The sequence below is a fragment of the Saimiri boliviensis genome, chromosome 4, assembly GCF_048565385.1.
Source record: "Saimiri boliviensis isolate mSaiBol1 chromosome 4, mSaiBol1.pri, whole genome shotgun sequence".
NCBI classification, from domain to species: Eukaryota; Metazoa; Chordata; class Mammalia; order Primates; family Cebidae; genus Saimiri; species Saimiri boliviensis.
In genome coordinates this window covers 365005-391869 of record NC_133452.1, presented here as the reverse complement: position 1 = coordinate 391869, position 26865 = coordinate 365005, and the positions used below count along the sequence as shown (strand labels likewise).

At 53.3% G+C, this 26865-nt stretch overlaps 1 protein-coding gene across 3 annotated transcripts in view; it reads right to left on the bottom strand.

Annotated features, from left to right (window-relative positions):
• LOC141584215 (uncharacterized) overlaps positions 1–24188 on the bottom strand; it is a 43866-nt gene extending 19678 nt beyond the window's left edge. For 2 of the 3 annotated variants that reach the window (XR_012517120.1, XR_012517119.1), the window contains exon 1: positions 24098–24188. Coding sequence is in view for 1 of the 3 variants with exons in the window: in XM_074397120.1 (XP_074253221.1) it covers positions 863–1403 (541 nt within the window). In the remaining 2 variants the exon portion in view is untranslated. Of the gene's footprint in view, positions 1–862; positions 14557–24097 lie in introns of those variants that run through there. The other variant, XM_074397120.1, reaches the window with a different exon arrangement.
• Between the last annotated feature and the right edge of the window lie 2677 nt (positions 24189–26865).

Here is a 26865-nt window from a genome sequence, read left to right as displayed (position 1 = left end):
GGAATTTTGTGAATTCGAGGCCAGCTGGGGGAAACTGAAAGTTTAAACTCACCTTTGTCCATTTTCCATGAAGATTTACAGTAAATCTCTTGACAGGAAGCTGAGAAACCTACCTTCCCAGGCATTTTGAATCAGGGCCCACCGGCTGCCTAAGGCTCAGCTAGAAGTATCAATTACGCACGGTTTAGACGGCATTTAACTTAATTTTTAATTATGCGTTTTCAATCTTAGACACCTAGACTTACCAACTAAACTTTTTAAGCAAAAGTGCTGCTGGGTAACAGGAGTAGACGGTAATTACCCCCCTCAACCACGCTCTGGCTTCACGCGAAACGGGGAAAGGCAAACCCAGTACACTGAACACCTGAGAACAGCTTTACCGCCGTCCCAAACCTGAAGTAATTGTCTTGTTTTACCAGGAAATGTTTCTTAAGTCAACGGGCATGGCGACACGAAAGTCAGCCGCCGTATTTTTAAGAGAAAATTCTTTGTTTCCGGCGCCACAGTTCACCGTTTTGTCCCAGAGGTTAACTCTGCAGCTCAGTTTTGGCGAAGATTTCACGGAACTCCCCGCGCTCAGGCGCCGAGAGCGCGAATCTGTCCCGAGAGCGATTCTTCTCCAAGGCAGCCACGAGGTTGGGGCAAGGGGCCTGGAAGTTCCCTCCGCTCCGGCGGCAGCCGCGGGCAGGTCCCCGGACCCGCGCCCGGACCCCCAGGCGTCCGGCCCGGCCCGCCCAACCCCGTACCCCTGCGCCCCCCCGCGCCCCTGCGCCCCCCCGCGCCCCTGCGCCCCCCGCACCCCCACTCCCCCTTGCGCCCCCCCGCACCCCCACGCCCCCAGCCCCCCCGCGCCCCGACTCACCCCGGCGCCCGGGCCGCCTCCGCCGTCTGCGGCGCTGAGACCCATGGCTGCCGCCGCGCCTCCCGAACGCTTTCCGCGAACTCCGCGGGGTCCGCTGCCGCCGCCCTGCGCGGGTGTTCGGGGCCCGCCTGACCCGCGGCGCCGGCGAGAGGGGGCGGGGCCGGGGTCTCCCCGGAGGCTCCGCGGGTCGGGCCTGGGCGGGGCGTCCCCACCTGGGCGGCCCCTCCCCGAGCGCCGCGGCGGCCTTTGTTCTTTCGGGGCTCGGGGACCTGCCGTCCTGTGGCCGCTGCGCCGCGCCGGCCTCCGCGGGTTTACACCGCGGGCCCTGGTTTCCCACAACGCAGACGCAGAGTCGGAACCCTCCAGGAGAGAGGATCTGACCCGCGAGTTCTTCCAGTGTCCACGAACGGGCCCGACTTCCCCGGTCTACGCGGACGGCTCCGGATTTCCGCGGGTGTGGACTGCGCAGACCCTCCTCCCGTCCCAGGGCCGCTGTGGGAACTCGGCCTCCGCGGCTTGTTGGGAGAATGAAGGGCCGCATCTCTCCCCCGACGCAGGTGCCTTGGGGTGTCTGGCCTCTGGAACAGGCTTTTTCCGAATATGCAGTTTTAACGCCTCGGTCTACAAAGTGCCTCCCCAAAGTTCCTCTGCGCGTTAGTCCAGGAAGGCCACGTGTAGGGCTCTTGCTCTGGGCATCAGCTTCCTGCTGGAAATTCAGCTAGGAAAGGTCTCATAGAGTCTGCCCCATCCGGAAGGGCCTCTCCTGCACCCCACCTCCATCTAGAAACCTCCCCTCCACGTCTTGTCTCTCACGGCCTCCCTGCACCATCCCAAAAACTGCGGTACAGATGTGCTCATTTACAGATCATTCTCCGTTTTGTCACAGGATACAGAGCGGACGAAGGTCAGGGAGACAGGGGAGGCTTCCTCCTATGGAACATGCAGCCTCCCTAGAATCCCCGTCTACAACAGTCCCCGTCTACAACCTCCTGGCATCCCAGTCTAGGCCTCCTTGGCATCCCAGTCTACTCCTCCTTGGCATCCCAGTCTACTCCTCCCTGGCATCCCCGTCTATTCCTCCCTGAAATGTCTGTCTAGGCCACCCTTGAGTTTCCACCTGTCTAGGCCTCCCTGGGACCTCTGTCTGTGTCCCCCTTGAGTCTTCGTCTACACCTGTGTTCCCGCTGTTCCCTGCCCTGCTCACCTGCTCTGGTTCCTAGAACCTGCAGCCCCATTCCTGAGCCCAAGCACAGAGCTGACCTGTCCCTACCCTCTGTGCTGGGCATCTGGGTGTCCCTCTGTGGCCGGCCCCTACCTGAGGCCCCAGAACTCCTGCCTCATCCTCCTCCCACCCCCTCTCCCCATGACAGTACTGCCCACGGTGCTGTCCAGGATGGGAGCCACCTCATAAGCTTGTGTGGTCCCACAGCTCCTGCCAGAGCAGGACCCAAGAATGCTGGCATGCCTCCAGAATGAATGACTTCATCCTGCTCAGCACCTCCAGGACAGACAGGGTGCAGCTCGGAATCTCACTCTCACTGGAGACTTTGGGGCCCATGGTTGGAGCTCGTCCCTGTAACACTCCGCTGTGCAGAAAGAAAGTGGCAGTGCGTGGGGCTTTCCTGGCCCAGGAGTCCTTCGTGGGCTTTCTCAGCCCGTCTCTACAGACCCGGTTTCTTCTTTGCTATGGATCCATGGAATTAGGGATGTTTTCTAAGAAGTTTTTCTGAAACATGGATGACTAAGATAGCTTGGTTTATTCAAAAAGCACTTATTGAGAAGCTATCACTGGCCAGTCACAGCACAGCCCCCATCTCTGGAGACCTGACATTCCAGTGGAGAGAAATAAACCAGTGGACAGAAAACACAAATCCAGTCAAGGAAGGCCTGTCTGATGGAGAAGGCTGAGCAGTCATGGAGAGGAAGCTACTTGGGACTTCTTTTTTTTTTTTTTTTTTTTTTGAGGCAGAGTTTTGCTCTTGTTACTCTAGTCCAGAGCGCAATGGCGTGACCTCAGCTCTCTGCAACCTCCACCTCCCTACCGGGACTTCCAGGCAGAGGAGCCACCTGTGCAAAGGCGCTGTGTTGGGGGCCAATCTGGTAAGCTTACGAGCACAGCCAATGTGGGGACACTCAGAGGGGACGGGGTCGGAAAGGAAGCGACCTGCTCTGACTCACATTTCAGACAGCTCAGCAGGCTGAGGCAAGAGATGATGAGGAAGTGGCTGCCTGGTCTTGGGGAAAGGGATGAGGTTGGGTGAAGCGGAGAGGTAGAGGTCGTAGGAAATGGTCAAACCAGGGCCTATAAAGGCAGAGGGGGCAGGACTGCTGAAAGGCTGGCGGTGGAGAGAAAGAATCCAAAGAGCATAGAGGCAGACACTGAGTTACTGGCCACACCCTGCCACCACTCCTGGTTTGCCCTCCAGCGTGCAGATGCCGGATGCTGCAACTTACCTCACAGGACCCCGTGCAGCTGGTGTGCAGATATGCCCAGTTTTGCCAAGAGAGGCACCACGTGAGATGTGGATGGAACACAGGAATCGGGCGGGACACAGCACGTGGGTGGTGGAGGTGCTTGCTTCTTCTGGGTTCTGTCCCTGGCATTGCTAGTGCTGAGCAGCAGGGGATGGGGGTGGGGGTTCCCTAACACAGTCCTGCAGCGTGGCTGGGTGTTTCTCTAAGTTGCTGTTATTTTTCTGCTGTCCTGGCTTTCTGACTCGCCCACGGATGCTACAGTCTACCCAGCGGCTTCACACATGTCCCTCACTGCGTAAATCCCCGTCTATACCTCTTTGGAATCCCCATCTAGGGGAGTCAGCACCAACACAGCAATTCAAGGATTTGGGGCCTGACCAGCAGGTGGAAGGTGCTGTCACGTACTGAGGTGGTAGGGACTGGAGAAGCATGTCTGGGGGGAAACGTCGATTTCCGACTGAGATGCCACTGAACATACTGAGCGGGCTGACTGCTGTATGAGTCTGGTGCTTGGAGTAGTGGTTGGGCTGGAGATGTGGTTCTAGAACCATCTACCACACAGGTGTGTCTAGACGGGGAACTAAGTGCAACAGAGGGGAGGAGGAACCAGGACTGGGCCAGTCACAAAAGTAGACAGCTGTCCTTCACAAACTCCTTTTAAAAATCGGAACGGAGGGAACGCTTCCTAACTCATCGAAAGGCACTTCTCGGATCCCGAAGCCAGACGAAGACATCCTGGGAAAAGAAAACTACACACCAACATCACTTATGAATACAGACGCAAAACACCTCGAAACACTGTAAGGAAACAGAACCCGACAGTAGGTTCCGAGGACTGTTCACCATGACCCGTGGGATTGATCCCAGGAACACAGGGTGGTTCCGTGTAAAGGAATCGGCCAGTGTCATGCACGGCAGTCGCAGAACGAAGGGAGAAACCCACACGATCATCTCAGTCGCTGCAGAAAAGGCATCCGTAAATCCAACGCCCTTTTGGAAAAAAAGCTCTTGGAAAACAAGAATGGGAGAAAATTCCTCAAGCGATACAAAGTATGCATGAAAAACCCACAGCTAACATCCTAGTCCGTGGCGAAAGACCGAACGTTTCCCCCCAGATCAGGGGGCAGACAAGGGTGCCCACTGCTACCACCTCTGCTCACACTGTGCTGCAAGTTCCAGCGCAGCAAGAGACCACCCACAAAAAATAAACAAACAAAAGGCATTCAAACGGAAAAGGATGAGGTAAACTCTCTATTCGCAGGCAACATGTTCCTATGCAGAGAAAATTCTAAGGAATCCACAAAAAGCTGCTAGAGCTAATATAAAAATTCAACCAAGTTGCAGGGTACTAGATTAACGTGAAAACTGGTATTTGTATTTCTACACAACAGCAATGAACAGTATGAAAAGGAAATTAAGAAAGTGATTCAATTTACGATAGCATTCAAAAGAATTCAATACCTAGAAATAAGTTTAACCAAGGAAGCAAAAGATTTATATGCTAAAAACTACAAAATATTGAGGAAGAAATTCAAGAAACAAATTATGGAAAGACATCTCATGTTCACAGACAGAAAGACAATATTGCTAAGACATAAATACCAAAATGATCTATAAATTCAATGCAATCTCTGTCAAAATTGCAATGGCTTTTTTTTTTTGCAGAAATGAAAACACAGGTCCCCAAATTCACGTAGAATTATAAGGAGCCCCAAATAGCAAAAACAATCTTGGAAAAAGAATAACAAAATTAGATGAGTCATACAGACTTCCTGAATTTGAAATTTACTGCATAGCTACAGCAATTAGAACAGTACTAGCATCAGGACAGACTTACAGACAAACAGAATAGAAAAGAGAGCCAGGAAAGGAAAGGAAGGGACGGGAAGGGCAGTGCAGGGCAGCCTGGAAATGAACCCTTAACATAGACGGTGAAATGATTTTGACAAGGGCACCAAGAACATTCACTGTGCACAGCACAGTCTCCTCAACCAGCGTCCCTGCTAAAACTGGGTATCCTACACAGAAGAACGAAGTTAAACCTGATCTTACACCGTGTGAAAAATTAACTCAAAATGTATCAGAGACCTAAAGTTAAGAGCTAAAATTATAAAACTCTTGAAGAAAACACTGAAGTAAATCTTCATGGCATAGGGTTTGGTGACAATTTCATGGACATTGAAGCAAAAGCACTGGGAATGAAGAATTAGATACTGGGTTTCATCAAAATTAAGACCTTTTTTTACACTGAAACACACTCTCAAGAAAGCAAAAAGGCAACCTGCCAGGTAGAGAAAATATCTGCTGATCATGTATCCAGTAACAGCCTGATTTCCAGAATATATGAAGAACTCCCAAAACTCAACAACAAAATAACCCAATTTAAAAACGGGCACATAGGTTGAATAGACATTTCTGCAAAGAAGATATATATGTAAGCACATGAAATGATGCCTGACATTAGTTATTGCAGAAATAGAAATCAAAACCATAATCATGCTGCTTCCTGTCCACTGAATGGCTCTACTAATGTACTGTTTTCAAGGAAAGTGAGTGTTGGCTAGCATGTGGAGAGGCTGGTAGCCACAGCTGATGGGAATATAAAACGGTGCAGACTGCGGAAATGTTTGGCGGCACCTGAAAGAGTTAAGCACAGACGCGCCACTGGACCTAGCAGCTCCAGCCTTAGGAGCAGATTGGAAAGAACTGAAGGTAGGGACTTGAACAGACACTTGCACAGCAGCGTTCGCAGCATGATCACTACTGCCACAGGACACAAGCCGACCAAGTGCCCAGCGAGAGAAGAATGAATGAACCACGTGTTGCTCTCTACACACTGAAATGCCCACATGGATAGACCTTGAAAGCCTTGTGCTAAAAGAAATCAGGCAGACACAAAAGGACCACATCCGGGAAGAGAGAAGCAGGGAGCCGTCACCTGGGTACAGAGTTGATGTCTGGGATAGGGAAGTGCTGGGTGTAGACAGTGGCAACAGTTACACAACATTGTGAATGTATTTTAAATGCCACTAAATAGTACACTCAACAAACGGCGAAAATTGAAATGACTGCATATCCTCTACCACAATACAAAATACTAGTGGTGCTCTAACCACCCAATCCTGAATTGTAACTGGTTATAAAAAATAATTTGTTATTATGACTGATTTCTAGATAAATTCTGGTTGCAAAAATCCACCATGTGGACGGACCAACAAAGGCTGTTTCGAGGAGCAGCTGTGAGGTAGGAAGAGAGGTTTGATGTCCCAGGGTCCAAGGAAGAAACTGTTTTAAAAGAGGGAGAATGGCAACTCTCAGCCAAATGCTATGGATCCATCAGGATGGGAACTGAGAACTGATCAGATTTGGCAACAGAGAGATCACTGCGGCCTGGGGAGGTGGAGGGGGGACAGCTGCTCAATAAGAGGCGGGCAGAGCCCATCAGAAAGGGAAGGGGAGGGAGGAGGGATGGGAGGGAGAGAGAAGGGAGGCGGGGAGAGAGTGTGGGAGAGAGGGAGGGGATCACAGGAGGCGGGAGAGAGGAGGGGAGGGGAGTGGGGCGAGGGGAGACAGACAGAGACAGGAAGAGACTGACTTTCTACAAAAGGAAGAATTGGTGCAGCATCTGGAGAAGGAAGTGGGGTATCAAACACCTCCTTCTTGAGCTATGAGTGGGAAGTCTCTTTGTCCTATACTGAGGAGTTGTTAGCTATACTTTTCCTGAATATGTGTAGAGTAGATCCTTTAAAATTTTTAATTTCATGGAAAAGAGCAAAAACATATTTCTGAGTTTGCATCAGTATTTGGCAGACTGGCTCCTGCGGCACTGGTCTGTCCCAGGACGCTGTGGCTGCCCACAGGATGCTCCAGCTCAGAGGCCTACCTCCATGCTCCCTGATCTTGCCCACATCACCGCGTGGAGTCAGCGCAGCCTTGAAAGTGGCTGTGTGGCGAGGCCTCACACTGCACACGTGGCACCTGCCCTCCTGGCCACCCTCACGAACACGGCAGGTGTGTCCGGCCTGGCCACCCTCACGGACACGGCAGGTGTGCCCGCCAGCGCCACCCTCACGGACACCGCGGGTGTGCCCGCCAGCATCAGCAGTGGAAAAAAAAGGGGTGTTTCAGGACCAGCCTGTTTTTCTCTGGAGACAACAGAGCCAGGGCCCAGGGATGGGGACTCTGCCGTGTGCTGATGTCACTGCATCCATAACCCCGGGATGGTGGCTGGAGAGGAGGGGTGTGTGAGTGTGAGAGACAGGGCCAGGCCCCAATGCCTCTCCTCCAACCACAGGCTTCCCCACGTGCCAGGCACACCTCAGACACAGAACTTCACCCACGGTTCCCTCTGCCAGGCACACACTCCCCAATCCCTGCCTGGCCCGACCCCTCCCTGCGTGTGGTCTGCTCGTGGCTTCCCTGACCACCCTGCCATGCGGCTCTCCTTCCTTCCTTGTGACACCCTGTGAGTCACTTACGCTGACATCCGGTTTATGGTTTTGTGTTTAGCACCTCTGTCCCACTAGAATAGTAGCCCCTAGAATGGTGCCCAGCACACAATGGACACCCAGTGAAGACTTGTTGAATCAATGAATGTATGATCTTAGAAAGTCTCCTGGTTCCGGAAACACTCATGAATTCATGCAGTATTAATTGCACATGGTTACTGCGAAACACTGTGCATTTCTAAATAATTTGTATAACCCTTAAAGGTGACACTTTGTATTCAGCAAATCCCCTCCAGCAACTCAGGGGAGGGAGAGGGGTGCCTTATCACGGACCTGCTTGTGCCCACAGCTCAGAACTTCACCAAAGTGAAACAGGAAAAGAGCCACGTCTGCTCAGGTTCTGTCCCCACACCTAACGTGTTTTTCCTCAAACGGCTGGCATTTCAAATTTAAACACACAGAAAAACTGCAAGACCAGTAAGAAGACATTAAAACAGAAGTTTCTAAAGTGAATTTGCTACCTCTTCTGAGATACAAGCAGGAACTAACCCCTTGATCACTAGCCCTGTAATCATGGAGCACATGAATGAAAGTTTTTTCTCAGGTAAAAACAGCCAAAACCAGACAGTGCCAGCAAAAATCGAGCTATTCTCACCTTGCCGACCCAGCACTCTCCAGGGAGCTCAGTGGGAGACTCGGCACAGTCTGGCCGTATTCATTTCATTACGCACAGGGTTGCAGCCAGCACAAAGCTGGAGGCAGACCCTCCCCGGAGGCAAACGTTCCGCCCTGCCCTGGAATGTGAGTTATTTCGGGGCAGCCTCTCTGTGGCTCCACCGCAAGCCAGCCAGTGACAGACAGGGAGGGTCAGACACTGCAGTGCTGGACAACCCTGCACTCAGCTGGGCAGACGCTGAGTAGACTGGGCGTCAACACTGAAGACTCAAAAACCAGAGAGAGGCCCCGTAAGCTGCCTCCCACTTCCACACTAGTTTCCTCGCTGTCCTTCAGTCCAAGCCACCTCTCCACCTTCAGCGGAGTGCAAAGGAGAGACGCACGGGGTGGATCTCAGTGAAGGCCACACTCCCTGTTCTGCAGGTCAGGGAACTGGGAGACCAGCCCCACTCTGGGCACTGGCTGTTCCCATTCGCCCCATCCAGCTCCAGCTGCCAGCAGAACTCAGTCAGAGCCTTCTCCCCAGAAGCCTCCCCTGGGCTCTCTGACCAGGCTCTGACCTGCTGCACCAGGCTGTGGCTGGGCAGCACTTGCCACAGTGTAAGTTTGTATGTGACTACTGGGGTTGTCTGGGCAGCATCTGGCTTCCCCTCTAGGGCGTAAGCTCTGGAGGGCAGGATGCTGCTGTGCCCGAGTGCCAACAGTGCAGTCAGTGTCCGTGCAAACACAGCCGCTTTGCAGCGAACTGTGGCCAACACACACAGTGTGCAGCAGTGCTCAGTGGGGAAGCCAGGTGGCCCATCTTCTGGAGGAGCCAGCCGTGGTCCCAGGGCCCTGCTGGGGATTAACAAGGTAAAAGGAGGCCTGGTGAGGAGAGCCACAGCACTGTGTCCCAGGTGCACAGCCGTGATCAGCAGTGGCCCGTGAAACCTGGAATGAAGGGTACCGGCTGCCCTGGTATGGCCGTAGATGCAGGTCTGGGCACTCGTCACATTTGTTCTTGTCCCCGCTCAGCATGACCAGCTTTCTCCAAGAGGCTGGGCTTAGCCAAGAGATAAAACAGGAGACGGGAAGGTGTCTGAGGAGTGGGACCCAGAAAGGGAGGCTGGAGGCAGGAGGTGCCAGTCCTGGAGGAAAACGGGTGGATGCGTAGGTCTCCAGGGGAAGAACGTGCCGGGCTTCAGAGAAGCGATAGCAACACTGGGGGTCTGCGGGACGTCAGCAGACCTGGTGCCCCCGCCCTGGCACACATATCAGAGGGACCATGTGACAGGGAAAGACTGGACGTGATGGAGAATCCCGGGAGCCCACAGCTAGTTCACGCACAGTGACAGCAGCTTCACCGCAACACGCCCGAGACGGGAGTCAGATGCACAGGACACAGGAGCCCTCCTTGGGACCCGAGAGCTGAGAACTCGCGAAGGGAGCAGAGAGGAAAGCGTCCTGTGTGTTCTTCCACAAGAACAAAATGGTTGTTAGTGGCTTTGGATGCTTCTGTGGAGGTTCCCAGATGGGCAAACGTGGTGGGAAGTGAAAGATGGATGAAAAGCAAAATGAGGCAAATGATGGGGAGGAAAGACGGATGAGGAAAGGGGACAAGCGGCTGGATGGCAGCAACAGACTGGAGTTACCTTGCACGTTGCCCTGGGAGCTGTCACCACAGAAAGGAGCTCGATGGAGCATGAGGCGGCCAGCGGAAATCCACAGGACCCAGGAATGCCATCCCACGACACAGCCACGGTGTAATTTCGTTGTATGAACAAATGTGAATTATTTATCAGGTGAAAAAAAAAAACCCTCAAGGAATAGAGCCACTGGGATGCCGGAGGGGCAGCATATAGTGAGAAGGGAAGGAAGGTCCACTGAGCCCCGTTAATGCCCCCTCATGCTCGCTGCAGGACAGGGTGGAAGCCCAGAGCCCCCCGTGTCCTATTAGAAGATGGGGTGAAAGCTGAGTGCCCCCCATATCCTGAGGATGGAGAGGAAGCCCGGTGCCCTCATAACCTATTAGAGGACAGGGTGGAAGCCCAGTGTCCCCCACATCCTATTAGAGGGTGGGGTGGGGAGCCCAGTGTTCACTCATTTCCTGCTGCAGGTCCTGGCTGTGGGGGGTCGTTGGTGTCAGGGCCAGGATGGTACCCCCAGCTCACATCCCGTAGGGTTCTTCCTGGGCCGCCCCCGCAGATGCCTTCCCCTTTGTATAAGCATCGGTAAACCTGCCCTGTGCGTACAAATCGTCCAGGTCGCCACTGGAATCAGCCTAGCTCCGAGCACACAATCTGGACTGACTGCCAGAGCTGCCTGTGCCCCCAAGAGCGCAGGTCAAGCGGAGAACTCGAAGAACCTCATCTGCAAGTTTCTATCCGCCTCACCGTAAAAAGGTAAACCGAGGTAAACATAAACAGGTTAACTTAATTTGAAAATATGTTTTATGTAACCCAGCATCGTTCGGTAACTGCGTCCCATGCTACCTACGATAACCCTCCTTCCTCTGCCACTGCTTCCTTCCAGAATGGTCCCCTCGAACTTTTTGAAGGTTTCCACTCTGGAAGTATACAAAGACCCACAGGATTCCTTGGGATTACTGAGCACAGATGGCAGTGGCAAGGTGCCCTGCACCAGGCCCCTCATGGGAAGGACACACAGAGCATTGCGGGCTGGGCTCTCTGATCTGGAATCACCATCACAGCCTCAATGTCGGACGGGCTGGGCAGGGGCTGGTCTGCCAGCCACCGACTGGTTCTCCTCCTCAGGCCTCTGTTTCAGAGGGCTGAAGACTCACAAGACACAGCAGCCTTGAAAGGAAACGCCTTGGAGAGAGATCCAAGATGGCTGATCACTAGCAGCTCGGGATTGTAGCTCCCACTGAAAGCGCAAAGAAGGAGAGGACGCCACACCTTCACATGAATTCTTGTTGCTCACGCACCAGGAGATTCCCAGCGGAGGAGCCCCACGGGTCGCCAGCGCGACTCTTGTGACCGGCGAGGCGGTTTTGCCGGCGCCTCGGAGCGTCGGTTCTCGGTGCAGAGTCGGAAAAGCACCATCGATCTTAACGCCGCTGATTTAGTCGGTGCAGTGGGTTGCTCAGATTTCGGCGCTGAGAATCAGTAAGTTGGACGTCCACTCAGAAACCCAATTACAAAGACGGTAATTATAAAGACACAGATGGATAAATCTACAACGAAGGGAGGAAAACGGTCAAAAAAGGCTGAGAATACCCAAGATCAGAACGCCTCTTCCTCAGCAGGGGATCCCAGTTCCTCATCAGCAACGGAACAAGGCTTGATGGAGAACGAGTGGGTTCCAATTACAGAAGCAGGCTTCAAAACGTGGATAATAAGAAACTTCTCTGAATTAAAAGAACTTGTTATAACACAATCTAAAGAAACTAAGAACTTTGAAAAAAGGTTTGACGAAATGTCAACAAGAATACAAAATTTAGAGAGGAAAATAAGTGAATTGATGGAGCTGAAAAACACAATACGAGAACTACGTGAAGTATGCACAAGTTTTAACATCCGAATTGATCAAGCAGAAGAAAGGATATCAGAGGTCGAAGATCAACTCAATGAAATAAAACAAGAAGACAAGACGAGAGAAAAAAGGATAAAAAGGAACGAGCAAAGTCTCCAAGAAATATGGGACTATGTGAAAAGACCTAATCTACGCTTGATAGGTGTACCTGAATGTGACGAAGAGAATGAATCCAAGCTGGAAAATACGCTTCAGGACATTATTCAGGAAAATTTTCCCAGCCTAGTAAGGCAGGATAATATTCAACTCCAGGTAATACAGAGAACACCACAGAGATATTCCTCAAGAAGAGCAACTCCCAGGCACATAATCGTCAGATTCACCAGGGTTGAAATGAAGGAGAAAATACTAAGGGCAGCCAGAGAGAAAGGTCAGGTTACCCACAAAGGGAAGCCTATCAGACTTACAGCAGATCTCTCAGCAGAGACCCTACAAGCCAGAAGAGAGTGGGGACCAATATTCAACATCCTTAAAGAAAAGAATTTTCAACCCAGAATTTCACATCCAGCCAAGCTAAGCTTCACATGTGAAGGAAAAATAAAGTTTTTTGTGAATAAGCAAGCACTCAGAGATTTCATCACCACCAGGCCTGCTTTGCAAGAGCTTCTGAAAGAACCACTACACATATGAAAGGAACAAACAGTATCAGCCTTTCTAAAAAAATTATCAAAAAGAGCATCAATATAATGAAGAATTTACATCAACTAATGGACAAAATAGTCAGCTAATGGCAGTATTAAACTCACATATATTATTATTAATTCTAAATTTAAATTGACTACATCCCCCAATCCAAAGACAGGCAATTTGAATAAAAAACCAAAACCCATCAGTATGCTGCATCCAGATCCATCTCACATTCAAGGATACACAAAGACTCTAAACAAGGGATGGAGAAAGATTTACCAACCAAACAGAGAGCTAAAATAAATAAATAAAAAGCAGAAGTTACAATTAAGCAACAAAGATCAAAAGAAGCAAAGAAGGACATTATATAATGATAAAAGGATCAATGCAACAACAAGAAGAGCTAAAGATCCTAAATATAAACGCACCCAATACAGGAATACCTAGACATATAGGACTTATAAAGAGACTTAGACTCCCACATAATAATAGTGGGAGACTTCAACATTAATATTAGACAGATCAATGAGACAGAAAATTAACAACGATATTCAGGTCTTGAACTTAGATCTGGAACAAGTAAATGTAATTAACATTTATGGAACTCTCCACTTTAAATACACAAAATATACACTCTTATCAGTACCACATCATATCAATTTAGAAGTTTAAATGAAATCTTGGTTGGCTCCTTGTTTGTTATTCTCTTCCCACATTTTCTTTCATGTCTCCATTCTTAAAGACAATTATAGGCATACCCATATTTAGACTGCATTCTAGCCTGGGCAATAAAGCAACACCCCCATCCTCTCTCCCTCTTTCTCTTTCTCTTTCTTCCTCTTCTTTAAAAAAAAAAAAAAAAAAGGCCGGGCACGGTGGCTCAAGCCTGTAATCCCAGCACTTTAGGAGGCCGAGGCGGGTGGATCACAAGGTCGAGAGATCGAGACCATCCTGGTCAACATGGTGAAACCCCGTCTCTACTAAAAATACAAAAAAATTAGCTGGGCATGGTGGCACGTGCCTGTAATCCCAGCTACTCAGGAGGCTGAGGCAGGAGAATTGCCTGAACCCAGGAGGCGGAGGTTGCGGTGAGCCGAGATCGCGCCATTGCACTCCAGCCTGGGTAACAAGACCGAAACTCCGTCTCAAAAAAAAAAAAAAAAAAAAAAAAAAAAAAAAGAAAGGAAACGCCTTGTGCACTGTGAGGCCACACCTATTCTCAGAAGGAAAGGCTCTAGGGATGGGCTGAAGAACACACCCTAACCCTAGCCCCCCAACCCTGCCCGGCCTGGCTTCCTGCCCGCCCCTGTGGGCATGCCTGAGGCTACACAGAGGAGCAGGGCCTGCTGTGCGCTTGTCAGGGTGGCAGGACCCCAGGGTGCTGCTGCGCTTCCTTCTTTCTTTGCTAACCCCAGGCGGGTCCATCCAGGTTCACCCTCACCCGTTTCACTCCTAATCCGCAGGCTCCTCTCTGCCACAAACCATCTCATCTTCATTATTCGGATTGAGCAACCCTTTTATACATTAGGCAGCTCCTACACTGTCATCTTTTAAAAAATGGCATGTATTCAACACCTAACTACAATCTCCTGCAGCCTATTCTAGATATGCTAGGAAAATTTACCCCCTAAGCTTTAGAACTGCTTTAGAATATACATTCAGTGCCTAATTAATGCTAGTCATGGAGGGGAAGAGAGGTGCTGAGCAGGTAGACGTGGGACAGAGCCCCCACACTGGCATTTGAGTTGGGAACCCTGATCCCTAACAAGAGCCTGCTGGGACTGGCATCCCAGCTTTGCCACCTTTTGCCCTTTAAGAAGAAATGGTGATCAGCAGAGGAGGGTCAAGGAGGCAGCCAGGGAAGGGCGGGCTGGGGAAGGCCTCCAGGGGAGGGAAGGCTGCGGAGGGCGTTGGGGGAAGGTGTCGGGAGGAAGAGGCCTGGGGAGGGAGGTGGGGGGAGGGCATCTGGGGGAGGATGGGCTGGGCGGGGAGGCAGGGGAGGGAGGCCAGGCGAGGGTGGTGGGGGAGGGAGGCTGGGGGAGGCCGGGGCGGGGTGGGGAGGGAGGGAGGCCAGGGGAGGGGGGAGGGAGGTGGGAGGAGGGCAGCTGGGGGAGGCCAGGGGAGGGCGGCCTGAGCCGGATGGTCAGCAGAGGGCAACCTAGAGATGGTGTCTATCCTGCGCCCACACACCCCCTAGTGGGCAGCACCCAAGGCTGCTGACTTCACATAAAACCCCAAGCACTGGCCTCCTCCAGGGGTGAACGGAGGCACCCCAAGGCAGCCCTAGCTGCAGAGGGACAGGACAACAACTCTCAGCACGTGTGAGGCGGGTCCACTCACAGAACCCAAGGGCAGCCAGCAGCACCAGAGGAAACGGGCACCCAGGCCACCTGAGCTGCCGTGGGAGTCACATCTGGAGTTCCCCGAGCTGATGCGTCCTACACAAGCAAGACTGCCAGCAGCCCAGACACACAGATGTCCTCCTCCTTCCTCCCGTAGGTTGGAGGGGCTGTTCTGAGCAGCCCAGAGGGAGGGGGCCTGGCAGAGTACACCAGGGATTCTGTGTCCACTTCAGGCTGCATAATGGTGGGGGTGGGGGCACTTGGAGCCTCCCAGGGGAGGGGTCTCCTGCCTCCAAGGGCCCCAGGAGGCTTGGCAGGTTCCGCCTCTTTGCCCCTGAACAAAAGTGCCCAGATCCATCCTGGAATCAGCCTTTCGAAAACCTATGACAGGGGTGAACCCCTGTGAGGTTCTGGAGAATGTCAAGCATTTTTAACAACAATGGCAAAAAAGTCCTGGGGCCAGCAGTCTCCACTCCCCCAGACACAGTGACGCAGAGGGACAGGAATGCTACTGTGTCCTGCAAATACCAGCCGAGATTTCTATTTCTGACCAAGAAATCTTTCTAATCTCCTGATAGTTAAACAACAGACAAGCAAAGATTATTAACTAGAGCCACATTTGAGTACAGAACATTATTCTGCACTTCTGATGAACGGCTTTCAGATTTGGGAACTTCACAGCAAGGCAGCCGGGCAGCACGGTGCGTCCAGCCAGCACTGTGGCCTCCCCTGCTGTCGTGGGGCTGTGGGACCCAGGTCTCTCCTGAGGGAGGCCCACGTGTGCCTCCTCCATGCCCTCTTTCCGTTTTCACCTGGACACAGGTGCCGTGGCTCTGGGGAAGGCAGAGCCACGGGTAGGAAGAGAGCTGGCCCACAGGAGAGAGCCACCTGCAGGCCACACACCTGCCACGATTGTGTGAGCAAGAAATGAATGACTGTGTCGTGCCATTACCTTAATTCATTGGCATTTCAATGCTGTTTGAATCTACCACAAGTCACTCTAACAGAACTTTCACCCTTCAGAGTGAAGCAAGACAGGCCAGCACCTGCCTGTGCGCACTCTCCTTAAAGCTGGTCACTGGACTGCAGCTGCTTCCTTATGAACGAGTCCCCTCAGTGCCTGTCCCCACTGGACAGAAAGGAAAAGCCCTTCCTGGACTCTCACCTTTCCTGCCTGCCCGGCCTCATTCCAGGCCAGCCAGGGAGGTCTGTAGACGGCAGTTTCAAAGGGGCTGCTATTCCTTCCAGCTGTTACCACTCCCCTGAGCCAGACCCAACCTGCTGAGGCCACACACCTGCTTGTGTCCACACCAACATCCTCCGACCCTCTCTCCTGCCCCTTTCTCTCCTCTGCGTCCCCACAGACTGCGGTGTCTGGGGACAGTGACGAATGGTCCTGGCCCTAACTAGCTCAGCCCCGTCCCCTTGCCCAGAAACCTGCAGGAGGCTCTGCCAGCCAACTCACCCTGCAGCACACCAGGGTGACCTGCCCAGCATCGTCACACACATGGGGTGTCCACTCCAGGTCACACCGAGCGCTCAGTGCAGGGGACAGACACAGAAGGGCGGTGTCAGCTCTGAATCGGGGACAGCAACGGCTCATGAATCTCCTCTCCACAGCTCTCCACTGCACCCCAGTGAACTGGGGCTTTAAGACATTGAGCAGTGCATCCTCCGCCCACCACCTCTCCGCGTGGCGCCCCGCCACCTGTGGTACAGGCTGATTCCCCCCCGGCCAGCAGGTTCTGCTGAGGATCCCTGAGCCCTGCTGTCCTAGGCCTCCTCTCCACGGAGCCTCCCAGCCAGCCCCCGCCTCTTCCTCCTCCTCTTATTTCTGTCCCGAGGACACCGGTTTCCACGGCAGCAGAAGTGAAGGGTGGCGATGCCCGTACCCAGGACAGAGGCGCCGACTGGATGACTGAGCTCAGCGGTTTGCAGCCAGCACTCAGAAAGCCGGCAGGGACGCCGTGTCTGCTGACTCAGTGCTGTGGCTGACACCAGATCTCCTTGCTCCCGGCAGCCCTCTGGGGTCAAAGGGGAAGGGTAGGGCACCGTGTGGGGTGAGGGCATCATTTAATCTCCACCCCTTTGACGAGAATGAAAACTCGTAAAAACACTGCTCACGGCGGCACGGCAGAGAACGAAGCCTGGACTCTGCAGGTGAGCGTGAGCGAGGTGAGCAGGTGGGCTTCCACCCAGACCCGCCCCGACCTCCACCTCGCAGCAGAGTTGGCTTTTAGGGTTTATCTCCAACTTCTGTTAATTGGCATTTGCATACTTATAATTTGCATCACAGTTATTTAAACCAATATATTCTTGATCGGGCTGGTCATATTGTAAGCAGAAGAGCTCTTTCCCCAAGAAATTAGACGGAGAGAGCTTCTGGAGGATGCCTCACTGACACAGCACTGGGTTTTGGCGATGTCCCAGTTCTCCCACAACACCTCAGTGCCCTGGCCATTTCTGGAAAGTCATCGTATTCCGGGTGCCTCTTCTCTTCCCCCAGAGTTCGGAAGTTTCCTTGTTTTTTTGCTACAAACTGAAAGGTGTCTGGTTTTATCTTCCCACTGAATACAGGATGCTATCTCAGAATTACACAGGGATTTGTGAAGGTATTCAAGTAGTGAGAGCTTCTTCCTGCCTTTTCATCCTCTTGCTGGAGAACAGCAGGTTGTACCAGCTGGTTTTCAGTTATGCTCTGCAGTGGTTGATGAACATTTGCTTCAAAACAGAAGTCCACAGCCCTGCTATTACAGTTCTCCAAATGTAAGTATGTTCCTCTGTAGGCAACACTCATAACAGCTGGAATTTCATCTGACATGAAGACAACAGTTGTGAAAGAGGAAATTTTTGTCATCAGGGGAGTACTGAGGAGCTAAAGTGGTATGTTGCCTCGGTACCTCAAAAGCATCTTCAAATGCTTGACCCAGCTTGTCTTGTTCAATCCAAGCCATGCTTCATAAATAAATTGACGATTAGTACGATTCGTTCTGGAGGCTGAGAAGCCCAGCATGGAGGTACCAAATCTGGCGAAGGCTTTCTTGCTGTTGGAGACTGTGGCAGGGTCCTGAGGCTGCACAGGACATCAAACAGCAAGGGGCTGAGCATACTCAGGTCCCCCGTTCTTTACTACAAAGATACTGTTATATACTGACAAGGGAGCTGGAGCAGGTAGGGATGAGGGTATTTCAGGGACCACTTGCAGAAGCTGGAGCTGCCTCCTCTCCAAGGGACTCTCACACAGGGACAGGAAAGAGTTACCAGGGAGACAGAGATGGGAAGCACGTCCAGAGACAGGTGGACCAAGCTGGGCAAGAAGACATGAGGAGAGGGTGGCAGGTGAGAACGCAGGACCAAGGGGGGCGGAGCTGTGGGGGGTTCTGGGAGAAGGCCAGGCTCTCCCACCTGGCATGCACCACCTTCCTTGTTCAAGTGGCATGATGGTTCCCGCACTTTCCCCTCCTGCCTGCACCATCTGGCTAGAAGTTTACATAACTTAGTTATGTTTTATAGATTCTTATTCAATGGTATTGGGATCATTTTATTTTTAAAATGTTATTCACAAAATTGTCCATTTTCTACCTATTTCAAACCGTGTCACACTGTAGTTTCCCACTATGCCCTCACATGCACAGACACTGGATCTATCCATCCGTTCTGAAACACTTTCAGGGCTCCTACATGGGGGAAATACCATGTAGGGTGCCATAAAGATCAAGCTCCACAGGAGTCCGAGGCACTGAGATGGTCCATGGGGACCCCAAAGGCTGCTGTGTACTTCCTGAGATAGAGGCATCGAGTTTTAGGCTCAAAGAAGAGGGCAAAGCTGATCCAGAAAGACCTTTAGGCCACCGGAGTCCTGGGCAGAGGAAGTTCCCAGCTTGAGATCTGGAGCTCTCCAAGGTCCTGATATGGGCAGCGCCTCCAGCCACTCCTTGTCTCCCGTTTGTCCCTCTGGTATTTATAGGACAGCTCCTGTGTGCTGGGTTCTGTGAGGGTGTTGTGTATACAGACAGGAACAGCTCAGACCCAGCCCCCACCTCTGTTCCACTTACAGTCGAGGGGGAGCCTTCTTCAAACCAGTCTTTTCCTTCTGAATCTGCCCATACCAGAGGTTAGCCAGAGATTGTGCTCAAACACGATGTTAGTTATCTAGGGCCACCATAACAAGATAGCACAGATTTGGTGTTTCAAAGAACAGAAGCATATTTTCTTACAGTTCTGGAGGCCAGAAGTCCAATATGAAGGTGCCAGCAGAGTTGGGGTCTCCTGAGGCCCCTCCCCTTGGCTTGCATATGACCACCTCTTGCAATATCCTCACACAGTCTTCTCTCTGTGTGGTCCCTGGTGTCCCTTCCTCTTATGAGGATGACAGTCCTATTGGATCTGGGCCAACCTTATGACCTTATGCAGCCTTAATTACCTGTAGGGCTGTAGGGCCCCACAGGGTTGTGGGGTAACTCTTATGCTGTGTTGAGGTGCAGAATCTGAGAAGAGACAGGACACTGAAGAACTGGTGAAGAGCATCTGGACTCAAGGGGCCACACCACCTGTAAGCTAAGATCAGCGGTGGCCCCCAAATGCCCAAGAGCATCTGTATATTAGGTACAAGCAGAGGGCAGAGTCAGGAGTGAGGTCATCATCTATAGGCTTAGTAATAGGGCATATATAATCACATGAGTCACAAGCAAGGGGGCCACCCCATTATGTCACCTGGGCAGAGAGGTGGGCTGCGCACAGGGGGATGTGCCGTGTGCAGTAGTAGAGGGTCGTGTACAGAAAGGGGTCCACTCCCATTAGGTCACCGAGGCAAGGAGGTGGGCTGTGTGCAACAGGTGTCATGTGCAACACTTCTTATCTGGGGGCTGGAGACTTCAGAGGATTTCTAATAGAAGGAGACTGTAAGCCAATGCAGTGGGAGCTGGCAGACGTGTGCTCTTCTCTTATGATATTTATGGGAGGATGATTTGAGCTAGCACAGAAGCAAGAAAAGACTGATAGGGTGTCCAGCTGCCGTGACTGGTCACACCAGAGGGGTTCTTCTACCGCGGTTACTTCCAGAATCTCAGGCCTGAGGTCGACTTTCCACAGGAACTGGATGCAAGTTGCTACAACTCCTTTATCAGGAGGAGAGGCTCCTGCTCCAAGCCTGCCTTACAGCGTACGCCCTTTCAGGCAGGGACGCCACCGCCTGGGTCTTTGCTTCTTTTCCTGGTCTTGCTGTTTTCCCATGTACTGCTTCTGTGCTGTGACTGCTCTAGGCATTCCTCCTACTACAAACTACCGTATGGTTATATGGAAGGATTCTATAAATCAGCACTAAATGTGTCAATACAGCTCCGACTACAATACCTATATGATTATATAGAAAGATTATATGGAACTAAGTACGCTAAATATACGTAAGCAGTTACATTTCAAGCACTAATTCTACAAACTAATATATGATTATATATGAAAGATTATATAAAGGAAACAGCTGAACAATAACACTATAAACTAAGATATTCTTCAGGCACTAGTTGTGCCTGGGGTCTGAACAGTTCTCCTTCCTCGGTGCCCATGAGGGGTGTTATCCACAATTACTTCTTTAAAAGCCCTATCCCTGGCTGGGCACGGTGCCTCACACCTATAATCCCAGCACTTTTGGAGGCTGAGGTAGGCAGATCACAAGGTTAAGAGATGGAGACCCTCCTGGGTAACATGGTGAAACCCAGTCTCTACTGAAGATAGAAAAATTAGCTAGGTGTGGTGGCGCACGCCTGTAGTCCCAGCCACTCAGGAGGCTGAGGCAGGAGAATCACTGGAACCCGGGACGTGGAGGTTGCTGTGAGCCGAGATCACACACTGTACTCCAGCCTGGTGACAGAGCAAGACTCCATCTCAAAAATATAAAAAATAAAAAGCCCTATCACCAAACACAGTCACATAGGGATTAAGAGTCCAATATATGAATTTTTGGGGATGTGAGTCAGTCAATAATAAACATCTTTAGCCAGCGAGGATTTATTCCTTTGCTGATGGATGTCTGTTATGTGGGGACCCAACAGAAAGTTTCCAGTTTACAAACCTGTCCTGTCCTTCACTTTCTGCTTGTGTAAGGCTGCACATCCATCTAGGAATGAGAAGTCATTAGAGCCCTGCCTGCTTTACCCTGGGCTTGCATAAAGCCTTGTGCTTCTCCCCAGCTTCCCAGAACCACTGGAGAAGAGGGTTGCTGCCGCTGCTTTGAATTTCCGCCTAATCTACTGGTCTGCTGCTGGCCACAAACAGCAGCATGACCTCAAACAGCCTTGACACTGGCATTCCCTGGCTGTCTGCTACTGACACTGCTTCTGTTTTTGACAACAGCCGGCCATGGACTTTTCCACACTTCCCCCCAAATCAAGTCAGCTCTCCTGGCGGCTTGCTCTCCCCTCTAGTGCTGCCATGCTACAAACCTGGGGAGACAGAAGCAGCCTTGGCTGAAATGCCACAGGCTCCCCCGTTCTTACCAAGGGTTTCGACACTTCTGTTTTTCCAAGCCTTGGTCCATTTCCAGGATCCTGAAGTGACTGTTTTTGAAAATTCTGTCCAGTTTTGTAATTGCTTTTTGGGAAGAGAATTTGCCAAGTTCCTCACTCAGTTATGCTGGAAGTTCCTGGCTCTCTTGTAGTTTATTAGTTTCTAAGCTGGACCTGTTTTCCACGGGGAGGTGTGTGTGTGTCTCTCCTTTTATCACATTTATTTAAGGATGAAATGCACAGTCTTTGCTTCTAACACTTGCGTAGAGGAACACAAAGACAATCCATCATCCTGTTGGCTTCTGGACTGTCTATTTGGTATCAGGAATCTCTCCAAAATAGGCTAAAGGAACCAAAACCTAAAGTTGGGCAATCATGGTGCATCCAAACTGAGCTATCCCATTCCCTCTTCTTGTGAACCTCTAGGAAATAAAATATTAAACCTCTTAAAGGCACATTTTATCACTTGTCCTAAAATTATCTCTATCTTTTCTTTACAAGATACACTAATATTCCTTAGAAATTCCATTGAATGTAAAATAAAACACCCTAAATTTCCACCAATAGAGGAAAGTCGGCTTAATCATTTTTAGTAAATACCCAAATTCGTCTCTGTAAACATGAAAAACAACAATGCACATCTCCATTACCGTCATGTAGTAAATGGGGAAAAGACCCCTGACACGCGGTTCCAGCAGAGAGGCACTATGTCCTCCACATGACGTCACTCATAAATACACAAGGTAGATTTCTTTTCATGATAAAAGGAGATTATCTTTTGATGATAATCTCAAGAGAGATTATCAGATTATCTTTTGATGATAAAATTGTTAGCTCTGAGTTGAAAGAAGGTCCCAAGATTCAAAAGTGTCCCCCCAACCCCCTCTGACCTCACTCACCTCACACTGCAGCACACCCCGTAAGATACACCACCCCGCAAACACACCCTCACGCAACCCACACAGACACTGGCAGTCCCCAGGGTCAAGGGCCTCACACCCCTGTGCTCCAACCGCGGCCCCCGACAGATCTCTCCTGACCTGCGTGCTCCGTGGGCGTAATGCCTCACCCGCAATCCACACAAAACCGCTCAACCCCATCCCCTCCTGCAGAAAGCACCGGTGCTCAAAAAGCTGCAGAATTAGAAAAGAAAATGAACGCAGGTAAAGCAAAAACAAACAACAAAAACTCGGGATACAGAGCTCAGAAGAAATCAAATGCAAGGAGAAAGACTGAGGCCACGAGGGCCGCCTGGGAATGCCCAGCTGTTCCCGGCTGTGCCTGGCAGACCAGGCCGCTTGCTGCCCCTGAGTCAAAGGAAGGCCCTGGAGAGACTGTCCCCACTCCAGGCCTCCGGTGTGCCAAGCCTCCAACAGGCACTTGCGTTTCCAATCGCCAGCCAACCTCAGCCCCTCACAGCCCCACCCAACAGCCAGTGCGGACGCATGGCCGTCCTGTAATGCCGGGGTTGCCCCGACTGACCCTTCCGCAGTAACACCAATGTGGGCGCCCAGCTTTCCCGCGCATCACACGCTGGAAACTGTCACGGTACTTTGATTTCCTTACACGCCCTGCAAGACGCCTGTTTGGGGCTGGGTCACCTCGCCTACACAAGCCACAGGGGGCCGCGAGGTGGGGAGGCCCAGACAGCGGTCTTTCCCTACACAAGCCACGGTCCAGCCTTCCCTTCGCCAGGGGCCCCTCGGCAACTGAAACTCATTCCAGATGCCCAAACGTGTCTGATTTTTTTCAAAGTGTTAATTTTCCAGGCCTTTGCACACGAGTTCATGTGGCCCAGAAGCTCCTAAGCACCACGGGAACCTCATTTCCATAGGAACATGGCTTAGGATCTGCAGCTCAGGCCCAGAGCAGGTCATCTGTCCATTCCCACCCAGCTGCAAGGAAAAGGGAATCCCCAAGAGGCCGGAAGTGGTCGGGAGGCGACCCTGGTCCTGGCCAAAGCTGCACTGTCTTCCAGAGTTGACGCCCCCACCCCACCCCCCGCGACGCCCCCATCCCTCGCACAAATTGTCCCACCTACCTAAGAGGCTAAGGTGCTGGGATGCATATGAGGGGCTGCCCGTGAGCAGGGGGTTGGCGGGGGTGGGGTCTGCAGTCTGACCAAGACCCCTCGCACACTGGAGCGTGGGGCCTGAAACAGGTGCACACGGAATAAGGCAACTGGGGTTCGGGGGGCGGGGGCGGTTTTTGGTTATTCGTCCTGGACGCAGCCACGAAGGAACTGCTTTCTAGGGGCGTCACCAACTTTAGGGGCTTCCCTAGAAGGTACGGCGCTTAGGACCCAAGGGGCGCTCAGCAGTCGGGCCAGGGCTCCAGGGGTCCCGGCTCCGCGCTCTCCTCCCACAGCGCGGGCAGCAGGTGAGCGTCCCGCGGAGCAGCGGGTCTCCGGCGTTCCCAGGCGCGACCCCAGGCCTCAGACGCTCAAATCCTCCCTGCGGAAACCTCGCGCTCCGCCCCCCGCCCCCGCCCGAGTCCCGGCGCTGGCAGGAACGAACCTCCCGGCCGGTCTGCGCGGCCGCAGCGCGGACTCCCCGATCCCCGCACCCCGTCGCGGAGTCCACGACCAGGACGACCGCCCCCAAAGCTGCCCGCGGGGCGCAGCAGGGTTACCTGCGCAGCAGCTCCGGGCGCCGAGGTTCCCCGCACCGAGTTGCCCGCGAACTGCGCGGGGCGGAGACCCGGAAACCTGCGGGCCGCCCCGCCCGGCCTCCGCCCTTCTTCCCCTTAACACCCGCCTCCTCCCAGGCCCCGCCCCGCCCCGCCCCGCCCCGCCCCCTAACCCCCGCCCCGCCCCTCCTCCCGCCCCGCCCCTGCCCTCCTCGCGCCCCTCCCCCTCCTCGCACCCCGCCCCCTCCTCCCGACGCGCCCCTTCCTCCCGGCCCTTCCCACCCCTCACCTCCTCCCGCCCCGCCCCTTCCCCCTCGCACCCCGCCCCCTCCTCCCGCCCCGCCCCGCCTCGCGCCCCGCCCCTCCCCGCCTCACACCCCGCCCCCTCCTCCGCCCCGCCCCTTCCCTCCTCGCGCCCCGCCCCCGCCCTCCTCCCGTCCCGCCCCTTCCTCCCGGCCCTTCCCACCCCTCACCTCCTCCCGCCCCGCCCCTTCCCCCTCGCACCCCGCCCCCTCCTCCCGCCCCGCCCCGCCTCGCGCCCCGCCCCTCCCCGCCTCACACCCCGCCCCCTCCTCCCGCCCCGCCCCTTCCCTCCTCGCGCCCCGCCCCCGCCCTCCTCGCGCCCCGCCCCCTCCTCCCGTCCCGCCCCTTCCGCCCGGCCCTTCCCGCCCCGCCCCTCCTCCCGCCCCGCCCCGTTGCCCCTCGGACGCCCGCGGGGGTGGGAAGAGCCTGGGCGGGGCCGCCTGCCCCGAGAGCTCCGAGGTCCTTCTCTCTGCGGCGCCCAGTTGGGCTCGCGAAGCGCATCCCCGACCTCCACATCCTGAGACGGGGGCTTGGGGGCGGCAGCGAGGCGGGGGTAGGGGGCGTTTGCGCAGCCCGCGCGGCCGTCGCCGGGACTCTGGCGTTGGAGACACAGCACCGAGCAGAGGCGGAGGAGACGCCCGCGTCCGGGCCTCGGGACCCTCGCGCCCTCCAGCGGCCAGAGGTCCGCGCCGGTCTGAGGCAGGGGCGGCTTCGTGCCCGCGCCCGACGCATGGGACGCGCGGCAGGACCCGAACCCGCGGCCCCGAGCCCGCGCCAGTGAATCCAGGACGCGGACAGCGCGGCGGCCTCGCCCTCGCCCCCTCTCGCAGCTGCCAAGGAAGCGTTTCAACTGCTGTTTTCTTTTCTTTTCTTTTTCTGAGACGGAGTCTCATTCTGACGCCCAGGCTGGAGTGTAGTGGCGCCGTCTCGGCCCACTGCCACCTCTGCCTCCCGGGTTCAAACGATTCTCCTGCCTCAGCTTCCCTAGTACTGGAATTACGGACATGCGCCAGCACACCAGCTAATTTTTGTACTTTTAGTAGAGACGGGGTTTCTTGTTGGCCAGGCTGGTCTCGAACTCCTGACCTCAGGTGATCCGCCTGCATTGGCCTTCCAAAGAGCTGGGATTACAGGCCGCTGTGCCTGGCCTCACCTGCTCTTTATCGACCTAAAGTTTCTCCACTGCAGTGGGAACTTAAGATTTGTCGAAAATAATGTAGTTTACCTGATAACATAGTCCTGTTTGAGGTTGAAACACACTGTTTATTGACGCATTTTAAAATGTTTTTTTTTTAAATTTATTTTTGTTAGCAAAATACAGTGAAGAAGCAGAGACACTTAAATTTTCCAAACTCTTTGCCCTCACAAGTGGCTCCAAAACGAACAGAAAGAAACTGAAAAAACGTTTTTTGTTTTATACTTTCTCTTATTTCCGAAAAGCATTGGTTAGTTTCAAAACTGAAAAAGGCAACATAAAATAAAATGCGACAGGAGGCCAGTGACCCGCCATGGAGTAGATCGGCCGTTTTTCCCTCCTCCTTTCAGAATCCACCCAGGGACAACTTGAACGGTAGCCGTGACACTCAGCCGCAGCGGAAGGAAGGGTTGCCTACACCGTGGGGCTACACCCGGGCGTGGGAGATGCAGCCGGGACCTGCTCCGGCGGAGCCTGGGCTTGTGAGGAGGCAAAGGGGGAAGACAGCGTGGGTTCCAGTCGTGTCTGCGGAGAGCCGGCAGGACAGACGCGCAGGGGCCGTGGGTACGATGGGCGCTCCCACCCTTCGCAGGAACAGGGCGCACACTGGAGCACGCTCAGCATCACCCACCCCTAAAGATGGACGATTTAGACAAGCGAGAATGAACCGCTCACTCATACATGGAAAGAGTGAACAGGGAACCAGCCCAGGAAAGAAAGATAAAGAAAAAGCTTCCCAATACGCGAGGAAAATGGAAGTCGGAACAGCACGTGATAAAACGTTGCCACTGAGCAGATGGAAACGTTGACTTAACATTAACACGCATTACGCATGGCTTAAGAGCCAATTTGAAAACAGGAGATGATGAAAATGAATGAAGGACAAAAACAGACTTTGAGGAAAAGGGGGTGCGAAATGTGAGATAATTGGGATGCTTACAGCGGAGCCACAAAAGAAACAATGAAGGCTCAGCAGGGAGATGCCCTGCTCAGGCCGCCCCTCCGAGCCTCTCAGGGAGACCCCGGCCCGCCACTGCCCCTCTCTCGCCCCGGGAGTCCTGGGCCGCCTGGCTTGGCGCCGGCAGCCCCGGCCCAGTGCGCAGCGGGACTCGGAGTTCCAGGCACGCGGTGACTGCAGTGGTCTCAGCGCGCAGACAGCAGAGGCAGTCCAGGAGCCGGGGAGGGTGAGGGCACAAGTACCGAAGCGGGTGGGGTGGGGCCGGGCACCGGAGTGGACAGACAGCGTGGGTAGAGGCCAGACGGGGTACTGGAG